General features: G+C 52.8%; 1 protein-coding gene across 2 annotated transcripts; it reads right to left on the bottom strand.

The window, feature by feature from the left end:
* Nucleotides 1–7,509: 7,509 nt before the first annotated feature.
* On the bottom strand, nt 7,510–11,269 carry Cryaa (crystallin, alpha A). 2 transcript variants are annotated; one of them, NM_001289737.2, is made up of 4 exons: nt 11,013–11,269; nt 10,684–10,752; nt 9,535–9,657; nt 7,510–8,247 (listed from the first exon to the last, which is right to left on the bottom strand). In NM_001289737.2, exons 1-4 carry the CDS (start codon nt 11,199–11,201, stop codon nt 8,038–8,040), a joined length of 591 nt encoding a protein of 196 aa, NP_001276666.1. In that variant the 5' UTR covers nt 11,202–11,269; the 3' UTR covers nt 7,510–8,037. The 2 variants fall into 2 exon arrangements, with proteins under 2 accessions (NP_001276666.1, NP_036666.2); NM_012534.5 differs by lacking the exon at nt 10,684–10,752.
* Between the last annotated feature and the right edge of the window lie 439 nt (nt 11,270–11,708).

The raw sequence follows: 11,708 nt of genomic DNA, 5'->3' as shown, positions 1-11,708 counted from the left end.
CTCCCACTTTCCCTTACCTTTACCCCACACACACACACACACACATCTTCCTGGGAAGATGTACCCAGAAACTATGCACACTACAGAGGTTCCCAAAAGACCCCACTCCAACCCAGCCCTTCAGCCCTGCCTCCCCTCCCAGTGCTCAGGGCCAGCCAAAGCCACTGTCTCTGCCATATGGCAGAACTGTGGAAGAGTAACAGGGACCCTAAGTACTATTCAAGGTCATGTTTCCTTCCTGGAAGAAACTGCAGGGTCCCTGTCCTCAGGGGAAGCTCTCTTACATTCGTGGGTTCCTGGAACAAGTGTCAGGGCCAGAGGGTGGCGATACCCCAGGCTAGGTCAGAAGTTGCCTTTAAGCCTGTTAATAGGTGAGTCATGGGATGGACGCTAAACCGGGATCATCTGTGGGTGTGCACTGTGAATCTCCATAGAAACATCTAGAACAGAAACACAGGCTTTTCGTGCATCAGAGTGCAGCTCAGTCCATGGGAATCAGGAGTGGGTGGCCCCTTGCTGACCGCCTCGAGCAGACGTGTCTACGGTCAGCTCTGCAAAGAATCCTGAGGGCGGGAAAACAGGCTGGGCTGCTTTCGTGGTTTGTTGATTTTTTTTTTTTTAAGTGCACCACGAGCCATTTGTTTTAATTTACTGAATAAATCTTGAAATTTTTCTCGAGAGAATAAAGGAACTGGGGCCGGAAAAGGTGCCTCGGCAGTTAAAAGCACTTGGTGCTCTTCCAGAAGACCGGGATTCAATTTCCAGCACCCACACAGCGACTTACAACCATCTGTAACTCCAGTTCCAGAGGATCCAACATCCTCTTCTGGCCTCTGCCCAGTCCCTGGCACACATGTCGTGCAGGCAAAAACACTCAAAGAATAATACGATAGATAGTAAGTTTTTAAAAGAATAAATGAACTTAGAGCCCTTGACTTCCTGAACCACTTAGTGTGCTCCTGGCTCAGCCAGCTGGAGGCCTGGGGCTCTCCACCCTATACTTTTATAGGTCTCAAGTTTCTTCATCATTAAAATGTGTTGATATATGTCCTCGGACAGCTGGGGCTTCCTGGGGAGGGCAGGCACAATAGAGAGAGCTCCAAAGGCAAACTCGGGGACACTAGGGACTTGTGAGTGATCTCCTGTTCTCAGAAAGATATGACTTACTTCTAATATCCAGATCCAAATGTGTAACCTTATATGGAAATGAGTCTTCACCGAAATGACTGAGTTAAAGATGGAGTCATGGGGCAGGAGAGATGGCTCAGAGGTTAAGAGCACTGACTGCTCTTCCAGAGGTCTTGAGTTCAATTCCCAGCAACCACATGGTGGCTCACAACCATCTGTAATGGTGCCCTCTTCTGGTGTGTCTGAAGACAGCGACAGTGGATTCATAAAATAAATTAATCTTAAAAAAAAAAAAAAAGATGGAGTCATTATATCCTGAGTCAATTGACCTTGAGAAGAAGTGGGAGCAGGGACCGATGGGAAGAACCACAGCAGAGGGTAGCAGAGGCTGGGCCATGCTTCCTGATCCCAGAGTGGAAGTCACCTCAGAAGGAGCTTGAAGTATCGGAATGTTAACTTTGGATTTTGCTCCTCTCAGTTCTTTTCTGTTTCCAACCACTGACTCGTGGCCATTTGTTGAAGAAGCGTGGGGCACGCAGGGACCACTGATGGGCGGGGCTCACTGAAAGCCAGCCCATAGCAGCCACCCAGAACACTGATGGGCGGGGCTCACTGAAAGCCAGCCCATAGCAGCCACCCAGAACACCGATGGGCGGGGCTCACTGAAAGCCAGCCCATAGCAGCCACCCAGAACACCGATGGGCGGGGCTCACTGAAACCCAGCCCATAGCAGCCACCCAGAACACCGATGGGCGGGGCTCACTGAAACCCAGCCCATAGCAGCCACCCAGAACACCGATGGGCGGGGCTCACTGAAACCCAGCCCATAGCAGCCACAGGCGAATAGGTCCGTAGAGCAAGCAGGGAACTCAGAGAGACAGCCCGGAGTTCACATGCCAGACACTGAATTTAATTAACTCAGTTTTACATCACATAATAGGCAAGGGTTCAGTAGCGACCTGGTGGGGGTTCCTGAGTGGGTCCACGCGAAGAATACCAGCTCTGTCCCACTCTAATTCACCCAGCAGCCCACACCACCACCATTGGTTGATGCTGGTCACTGAGCGTGCTCTCTGCTTCTGCACAGCCATAAGGATGTGGCACCAGGGTTTTAGCATAGAGCCTCCACATCCCTACAAGCTGGAAGTGGAATCTGGGGTGTACTGTCTTCTCACCTAGCCCTCCAAGTCTAATGTGCCCTTCTGCAAGGAGCTAAGGGCATGATGTGGGGCTCAGACGAAGAATAGGAATCCCCTCCCCTAACTCCACACAGCCCCTCCTTCCCAGTGACCTTCAGATGCCCTTGAACCTAAGGGAGAGGTACTATTCTCAGTGGAAAAACAAAATCTGTGTGTCTATCTGCATCAAGTTCAAGTACGAACTGGCACAGAAGGAAGCTAACACGAGACAGGCACATAACAGAGGCCAAAGCATGGCTGTGTGTGCCTAGGTGTATGTTATGTGTTTGTGGGGTGTGTGTGTGTGTGTGTGTGTGTGTGTGTGTGTGCTATGTGTTTGTGGTTGTGTGTGTGTGTGGCAAGTGTTTGTGTGTATGTGAATGTATGTGTGTGTGCTGTGTGTTTGTGCTATATTTGTGGTATATGTGTGTATGTGTGGTATGTCTGTGGTATGTGTATGTGGTATGTTCGTGGTGTGTGCATATGTTATGCTATGTGTTTGTGATGTGTATGTGTGTGATGTGTTTGTGGTGTGTGTGGCATGTGTTTGTGTGTATGTGCATGTATATGTGTGTGTGCTGTGTGTGCTGTATTTGTGGTATATGTGTGTATGTGTATACGTGGTATGTTTGTGGTGTGTGTGTGTGATCTGTTTGGGGTGTGTATATGTATGTGTGTGATGTGTTCGTAGTGTGTGTCTGTGGCATGTGTTTTTGTGTATGTGCATGTATATGTGTGTGTGGTGTGTGTTTGTGGTATGTGTGTGTGTATATGTGTGTGGTATGTTTCTGGTGCGGGTGGCATGTGTTTGTGTGTATGTGCATGTATGTGTGTGGTGTGTGTTTGTGGTGTGTGTGTATATGTGTGTGGTATGTTTCTGGTGCGGGTGGCATGTGTTTGTGTGTATGTGCATGTACGAGTGTGCAGAGTGAGTTTGTGGTTTATTTGTATTTGGTGTGTTTGTGGTATATACATGTGTGTATGTGTTTGTGCGCAGTGTGTTTTTGTGGTGTTTGTGTGTGTGGTGTATTTATGGCATATGTATGTGCGGGTTGTTTTGGTATGTGTATGTATGTGTGTGTGCAGTATGTGGTGTACGTTTGTAGTACACGTTTGCACATGTGTGTCCGCGTATGCATTCTTACATGCCTGTGATACGACGCCTGTGTGCCTGCATGTTTTCCTTTCTGTTCTGCTCTCATGATGACTGCCTGCACACACAGGCTTGTGCCCCGCCTGCCTCTCAGTAAACTCAATCCTCAGCCAGGAATCTTGGAAGAAATCCCATGTCCTTGGGGCTCTCAGCCTCTCAACTAACAACAGCAGCCCCCATCCCCCTGCTGTGGGAGGGAGGAGCAGAGGCTGAGGGACCTCCTAACAGCTGCAGCCTAGGGCAGCATGAATGGGGCTCCCCTCTCAAGCTTCCAGAAGTGAGAGACCTGGGGGGGAGAGATAGAGGTTAGGAGTGGGGAGTTCTACCCTGCAGAGAAGGCTGGTGTCCTGAGGCAGCCTCCAACACTTCCTTAGTGCCTTTCCTTGTAAGCTGGGACTGTTCCACATGGGCCATAGGTCCCTGAGCCGGCTGACATTGACGACAGCAAGCACAGTCAGGCGGACAGAACCTATGATCACAACACGTGTTAGCTGAGGCTGCCTCGTAGGCCCTTCTCTCCCAGCCTCCCAGCCCCCACGCCTCCCAGCCCCCCACATGGGTCTCTGCAGCGTGGCAGGAAGGAAGCTGTTCTGGTTGCCTCTGCCAGAGGCTTCCCAGGAAGAAGCTATAACCCCTGGGGCCTAGCCGGCTCACAGCTCGCGTCATTGCGCGCTGGAGCTGCAGCAGAGAGAGCAGGCCAGCACGATGCTGACCTTGTTAGGCGACCTCCCCTTCCAAAGATCGGTCCATCAGGCTCATTATGAAGAAACACCACGGGGTCTCCAGCTCAGGTTCTCTGCTGGACCAAACTCCTGGGGCCAGGGCCATCTCCTACAGTTCCTTGTCACACAGGCAGTGGTCCCCAGAAGCAGGCCCCGGATGTTTATTGCAACTAGTCTCCTAGTGAAGGTGACCCTTAAGGCTGGGTGTTTTTGAGTCGGTGCTCGCTACGGTCTTGTCTTTAGGGAAATGCCTCTGCTGCCATCTGGTGGCCATACAATGTACCACACCATGTTAAACTTGGTTGCTATTTCATAGCTGTAATTTTTCTACTGCTGTCTGGTCTTTCAACCTCCAGAGGGGTCACCACCCATATATTGAGCTTGACAGAGTCTGAGATTACTGGGGGGCAGGGAAGCGTGGAGGGAAGGGAAGAGTCTCAATTGAGTAATAATCTTTATCAGATTGTCCACTGTGGGCAGCACCATTCCTCAGGCAGGTGATCCTGGGCTGTATAAGAAAGTTAGTTGGGGGGTTGGGGATTTAGCTCAGTGGTAGAGCGCTTGCCTAGCGAGCGCAAGGCCCTGGGTTCAGTCCCCAGCTCTGAAAAAAAGAAAAAAGAAAAAAAAAAGAAAGTTAGTTGGGGAGGAGGGGGGGAGAGTTGGGGATTGCAAGCATAAGGCCCTGGGTTTGGTCCTCAGCTCTGGAGGGACAGAGAGAGAGAGAGAGAGAGAGAGAGAGAGAGAGAGAGAGAGAGAGAGAGAGAGAGAGAGAGAGAGAGAGAGAGAGAGCGCTAGTTGGGACTGGAGCAACCACTCAGCAGTTAAGACCACTGGCTGCTCTTCCAGGGGTCCTGAGTTCAATTCCCACCAACCACATGGTGGCTCGCAGTCATCTGTAATGAGATCTGATGCCCTCTTCTGATGTGTTTGAAGACCTCAACAGTGTGCACATATGCACAAAATAAATAAATAATTTTTTTTTTTGGAGCTGGGGACCGAACCCAGGGCCTTGCGCTTGCTAGGCAAGCGCTCTACCACTGAGCTAAATCCCCAACCCCAAAATAAATAATTTTTACAAAAAAGAAAGAAAGCTAATTAAATGTGAGACTTGAAGCAAGTCAGCCACCCTCATCTGCCATGATCTCTGTTTCAAGTCCCTGCTTGATTTCCCACACCAACTCCCCTCAATGATGGACCGAGACCTGGAAGTGTAAATAGAAAAAGCCCTCCCTCCCCTAAGTCTCTTTTAGCCAGAGAGTTTTACTAAAGCTACAGAAAGAGACCTAGAACCATGAGGGTGGTCGTGGCGATGACATCATGGTGCTCTTGGTGATAGGGTGATGGCAATGACATCATCAGGTTGCTAGGTCTCAAACCTGAGTGCCTATTAATGTATCCAAATGGATGCTGTCCTCAGCCTCTGCCAGCATCACCAGTACCCATTAGGGCATCATCGTAGCTGGCATGCCCTGCCCTGGTCACTAGGCTCTCCAGCCCAATGGTTCAGGAGTTCTTTCCACAGCCTGTGGGACTAGCAAAGACAGAAGCCCGGGTGCGCACGTGGCTGGGCAACCTCTAACAGCTAATCAAACCCCAAGAGAGCAGCTCGCCCTAGACACAGCTGTCCCCAATGTGTTAGAGCTGGGTCATCATAGCCTCCTACTGGGACCCCAAAAAGGTCAGGGTCACCTGCCACAACTCCTGATGCATACGTAGGGCCTGTGAAAGAAGCCCAAGTGGAGCTGCAGATTTCCAGGCCCTGCCTTTTGCTGCTGCAGGGCCTCACCGTATCCCTGACTAAGTCTGGGTTCCTCCTAGACAAACACGACAGTACTGATCCCCAGAGCTGCCTCAGGATGGCCATCTGCTCTATGCCTGCACAGGCTCTTGTGACCTTGGTCCCATGGTAGCTGTGTTGACATGAAGTCGCCTGGGATCCCGGGTAGGGCAGGCAGCTGGGGAGACATGGGCTACAGGCAGCCTCAGAAGGAGTGGGCAGCCAGGTCCCAAGATTAGTTTTGCCTGTTCTAAGAAAGGGGAGTCTCTTGGGGATCTCCCCTCACCCCAAGAGCCCAGAGCATCTTAGAGGGGAAAGCAGCCCCAACTATAGCCTTTAGGGCTCCCAAGTTTAAGAGGCATGTGCACAGAGGGTGAGAGAGAGGCATAGGAAAGAAATGGAGAAAGGGGGGAGGGAGGGGGGAGGGAGGGAGGGAGGAGAAATGGGAAGCCCTGTTCTCCTCTTGGTGCAGTGACACAGTCAGGTTGGGTCAGGGGTCACTTGATGACCTTGTCACACCCAATCACTCCGTACAGATCCTGTCCCCAAAGACATCTTCATTCTGAGGACCAGGTCAGATAACTTTGGATGGTCCCGATACAGCCCACACAACCAAACAACTATGAAGGTCATAAGGCTTGAACGTCCAAGTACAGCTCAGCCTCCTGCGGCAGCCATAGCACCCAAGACCCCACCCCCATGACATCAAGGGATAGGCCAGGTAGTCAATACCTGGCTCAGGATAGAGATTTCCCAACACCAACCCCAAAACCTGGGGTTTGGGGTTCCGCCATGGTGGGAACTCCCTACCGTATGCAAGTGGTGGCATAGCCTGTGGGTGTCCTGTGGTGAGGTAGGGATTGGGCATGGCGGAGGGGGGGGAGGTGTCTTCCCCGGAGGGAAGCCATTTTAGACAAATTCAACAGGTGGGAGTGCTGTGTGCTGTGGTGGACGTGTGCACAGCGTGCAGAGTGTGTCGGATGTGACGTGTCCGATGGGTTCTGTATGTGTGACATAAGTACACTGCATGGGTGCTGTGCAGCGTGTGTGGTACGTTGTATGTTTGGGATGAGTGGTGCATGTGTATGTGTGCATGTGTGTGTGTGACATGTGGTATGCACTGTGGCATGTGTCATGCATGTGATGGGCAATGGGTGCGTTGCATCTCCTGAGTGCCGGGCCACCTGCAGAGCCTGGTTGTTACCCCTAAGAACCTGCCGCCTGCCGCTTCACCCCGAGTGGAAGACTGAGATCCTCTAGACAACACCCCCACCACCGCCACCACTGGGATCTGAACAGGCTGCTGTACACATGTAGACATGAACTTCAAGGTCCCAGATCTACTATGGTGGGGAAGGAGGGAGAGGAGGAGGAGGGCACCACCTCCAGCATGCGTTAGGACATTGCATAGCATTACAGAGCTAGCTGGGGAAGGGACCATGGGCTCAGGAGGCAGGATGGGATGTCAGAAACCCTCTCGGGGCAGGAAGGAAATACCTCCTGCACCCTCCCAGGCGCCCCACCCCAAAGGGAGACAGCACAACGCCAGACTGAAATTGCTTGTCACCTGCTCTTTATTGTCTGCCAGGGGCTCCATTCTCATGGGTGACCAGGGTCCCCAGGAGCGATACTACATAGTAGAGAAAGTCACAGGAAGAGGGCATGAGAGAAGCGGACTGTTGGAGCCCAGCATATACGCCTGCGGTAAGTGTGGGCAAAGGGGGTGGGAGGCTGCCATCCAGGGGCTTGGCAGAGGGCTCTTGGGGTTGGTTAGCCACCATTCACTCTGCCTTTGGAGCAGAGCTCGATGCCACTTTCCAGGAGGACAGGAAATCTTAAGAGTTCAATGCCATCATTCCCTCTGACCGGCTGGTGTTGAGCCTGGGTCACCCTGAACCCGCAGCCATCTCAGGCCAAGACCCCCCAAGCTCTTTAAGCCACTCTCTCAAATCCTCAGCCCTCTGAGAAAGTGGAAAGGAAACAAAGAGAAAGAAAAGAAGTCAGGAAGGCAGACTCTTTGCTGTGGCCCCTGGGCTGGATGGATCAGGGGCCTCAGGGGACAACCAAGGCGAGGCCTGCTCAGGACGAGGGTGCCGAGCTGGGCTTCTCCTCCCGTGACACGGGAATGGCCCTCTCGCTGTGGCCAGCATCCAAGCCAGACTGGACCTTGGGGCCAGAGAAGGTCAGCATGCCATCCGCAGACAAGGAGCAGGAGAGGGCGGACTGGTCCACATTGGAAGGCAGACGGTAGCGACGGTGAAATTCACGGGAAATGTAGCCATGGTCATCCTAGGGGGCCACCAGGGAGAGGCATATCAGGGGAGGATGGGCATCAGTGGCCACCATCCCACATTGGGAAGAACCTCTCAGACCACACAAGGGTGCAGGTGATCTCACGGGGGCTGGGCTTTAGGACCAGAGCACCAGTGCCTAGCTACCTCTCCATGAGATCTACAAAGCTGCAGGCTCCTTAAACCCTGGGCTTACAGCAAGCTCCCGGAGGACCTCTAGAAAGGACCAGCCACAGAGGATAGACCCGCTCAGGGCTCAGGTGTTGAAACAGCTTTTGCAGACTCTGTCCTAACTCCAATGAACTACACTATCCTAGTTCTGCATGTTCCCCAGCTACCTCATACTACAAGGATCTACAAGGACTGTCTGGGAAGCTTCAGCCAGGCAGAAAATTCACTTCCTGTAGAATTCTGGGCCTCTAGATTCAGCTCCCTGGCCCCAACTTCCTCCCTCTCAAGAGGCAAAGGTCAAAGGGTAGAAGATATACTCCCCCCTCCAGCCTGGCCTAGGTCAGGGAAGCCTTGTCCTGGCTTCAGTCACATAAAGACTGTGGTTTATCCAATACCCCTTCTAATGCTGATGGGAAAGCCCAGCTAAGAGAGACTCATACTGGGAATGAGAACCTCGCTCCTGGCCCCTCTCTGTTCCTATGTGCCATGGGCATGACACAACTAGCCAGCCTCGCTGAATTTCCTGCATAGTCCCAGCTCTGACAGGAGACACTATTTTCAGCCGGCTCTAGTGCCCAGGGCTTCCTCGATCCAAAGACCTGAGGGTCCTTCACATGATCGGGAGCCATGGAGCATGGTGGGTGACTGCCCGAGAGAAGCTTGCCCCTCCTGACCAGGGACCTACCTATACCTCAGGACTGCCACCCACTAACGGAAATACTGCAGGGGACTGCTCAACTTTTGGTGCGTGCAAAGCCGGCTCTTCTGTCCCCTCCCTGGCCAGGTTGTTTGTGAAAAACATGACTGTCAGATTTGGGAAGGGGGTCTGAATCTTCAGCTCTTTCCTTTCCTGTGATCATTGCTAATCCTGTCATCTGGAAGATCCAGTGGGAGAGCTAGCCTTGTGCTCATACAAGGGTTCTTATCCTGCATCCCTGAGTCTCACTTATCCTGCTGCCTGGCCCTGCTAGGGCTGAGGACAGTGATCTACATAGTCCTGGGAGGGGCCAGCACAGCACAGGAGGATGTGGCCCCTGCTTGCAGGAGCTGCTAAGCCAGAACAGCCTCCCATGTTCTTTCAGGGGGTGGGGATGGGGATGCTGCCCGAACTCACCTGCCTCTCGTTGTGTTTGCCATGGATCTCCACGAAATCTTCCAGTACCTTCACGGTGAGGTCCTCAGGAGAGAAGTGCTTCACATCCAAGAAGATGACAAACTTGTCCCGGTCAGATCGGACCTGAAACCCAAACCCACGTGTGGAGCTCCCCAAAGGGCCACCAGCTCCAGGGACAAAGGACAAGGAAACAGCTGTATGAGCCCTGATGGGTTGGATGAGACCAGACAAGGAAGAGCCCAGCCATCAGAACCGGTAGTCACTCCTCTACTTTCACAAGTCAAGAAGGCTGGTGTGTCCTGGGTCTGGGACTGTCACTTGGCCCCACAGGTAAGATTCCCCACTGACCGCCAGACCCAAGGACTGAGCAGTGCTGATTCATTGCTGGGTGTATACTGGGTCAGCCAACTGATTATAGGCTGGCTGGCTAATTGGTTATAGATTGGAGGGTTGCTTAGAGTAGAATGGCTGGTTGGTCAGTGGGTGCCTTGGCTGATTAGACTCCAAGTTATTGCTTATGGGTTAGCATAAGTGGCTTGGTCGTCGTCGTCAGACCACCCAGTTATAGGTTGTCCGGTTGTTTGGTTATGGTCTAGTGGCTGGTTATGATGGGTCTTAATGGGTTAAGTAGCTGGTTGATTCAGGGTAGCTGGTTGGTTATGGTTGATTAAGGGTGGCGGGTTCACTAAGGATTGTTTGCCTGGCTAGTTGGGACTGGTCAGCTGGTGGGACAAAAATCTGTGGTATATCCACAGCCCCAGGAGCCCACGTCCATACTACCAACCGTTTGGCCACACTACCGACTGCTAACACAAAGCATTTCCGGCTCCTCTCTTCCTACCCTGGCTAGAACCTGAATGTGGGCAATTTGCTTCCTTAGAGTCATGGCTGAATCTGCCCCGGGAGCCTTCTTTTGAAGCGAAGGGAGACAGCTCTTCCAGAACTGTGTCTCACATGGGTAGGGAGGGATGTGGCCATTCTTGGGGCATCCAGGAAGCTAGAAGGGAGCCCCAGCTACCGAAGGTTCCTGCCCTGTTGTCAGAAAGCCCCTCCTCTCTGGGCTTCAGGACATCCCACCCCCACACCAAGGGGAAAAAAAAGTACAGGGAGTGGCCGGCCCAGCACGTTTGCCTGTGCCACGTAACTTGCCTTGCCGGGGTTGTTCTTGGGGTTTCCAGCATGTGGTTGGTGCATTACAAACCACATATGGGTCATGAGCTGATGGGAGGAAAAGAGAGCAGTCGGGCTCGGGCTGGTTGGTCTCCTCCTCCGACCCCGTTCCCAGTGATGTGGGTGGCTTTGGCATAGGCATGTGGGCACCCACCCAGCCTCTACGGGGTACGAGGCTGGGAGAGGCAGGAACGTTGCTTGAGGAGAGCACAGGGTCGTAGCGCCCCCTCGAGGATCCCTAGCTGTTCTCTAGACAAGACCAAGACCCCTCTGAGCAACTAGGACAAACTGGTGTGGCTGCGTCTTACCTCAGAGATGCCGGAGTCCAACACTGTGCGGAAGAGAGACTGGCGGTAGTAGGGGCTGATGGTGGAAGACAGGAAGGGCAGCAGGTCGTATTCAAAAAGGCCCTCGCCGAAGAACTGGTCGAACAGTCGGCTGGGGTAGAAGGGCCCCAGGGCGCGCTTGAACCAAGGGTGCTGGATGGTGACGTCCATGTTCTGGTTGGTGATGCAGGGACCGAAGGCTGGCAATGAGTCAGGCAGGAGCCTCTGGGCAGTGCAGTGGCTAGCTAGCACTCTGGCCCTCCTTATATACGCCTGCACAGAATGGAGGAATTAAGGGATTTCCCAAAATGCCTACGCTCAGCTAGAGAGGGAGGCTGCACCGTCAGCACTGGAATGCTCACCCGCTGCCCAACCCCAGGGACACACGCGGGAGACAGCTCTCAGAACAGAGGTCGCCAAGAAGGTCTGGGGAGAGAGTCTTATCCTCCAGGCCTGAGACATCACTATTTCTTCACACCTTGTACTGAGGGATCCTCCTGGCCTCCTTTGGTGGAAGAATTCGGAGCCCTGTTTCACGGTTGAGGAGACCTAGGCACAGCTTAACGGGTCATCCGCCGAGGTCAAAACCTCCAGTGAAAGCACATCCTTCAAAGAAGAACACCCTTTTGTTTGTTTTTGTTTTTCCTGCTCAGAACAAAAATTACACAACTCACAAGG

This window comes from Rattus norvegicus, chromosome 20 (assembly GCF_021556685.1).
Source record: "Rattus norvegicus strain SHRSP/BbbUtx chromosome 20, alternate assembly SHRSP_T2T, whole genome shotgun sequence".
NCBI lineage: Eukaryota > Metazoa > Chordata > Mammalia > Rodentia > Muridae > Rattus > Rattus norvegicus.
The sequence above is the reverse complement of the archived record's forward strand: the minus strand, read 5'-3'. Positions and strand labels throughout refer to the sequence as shown.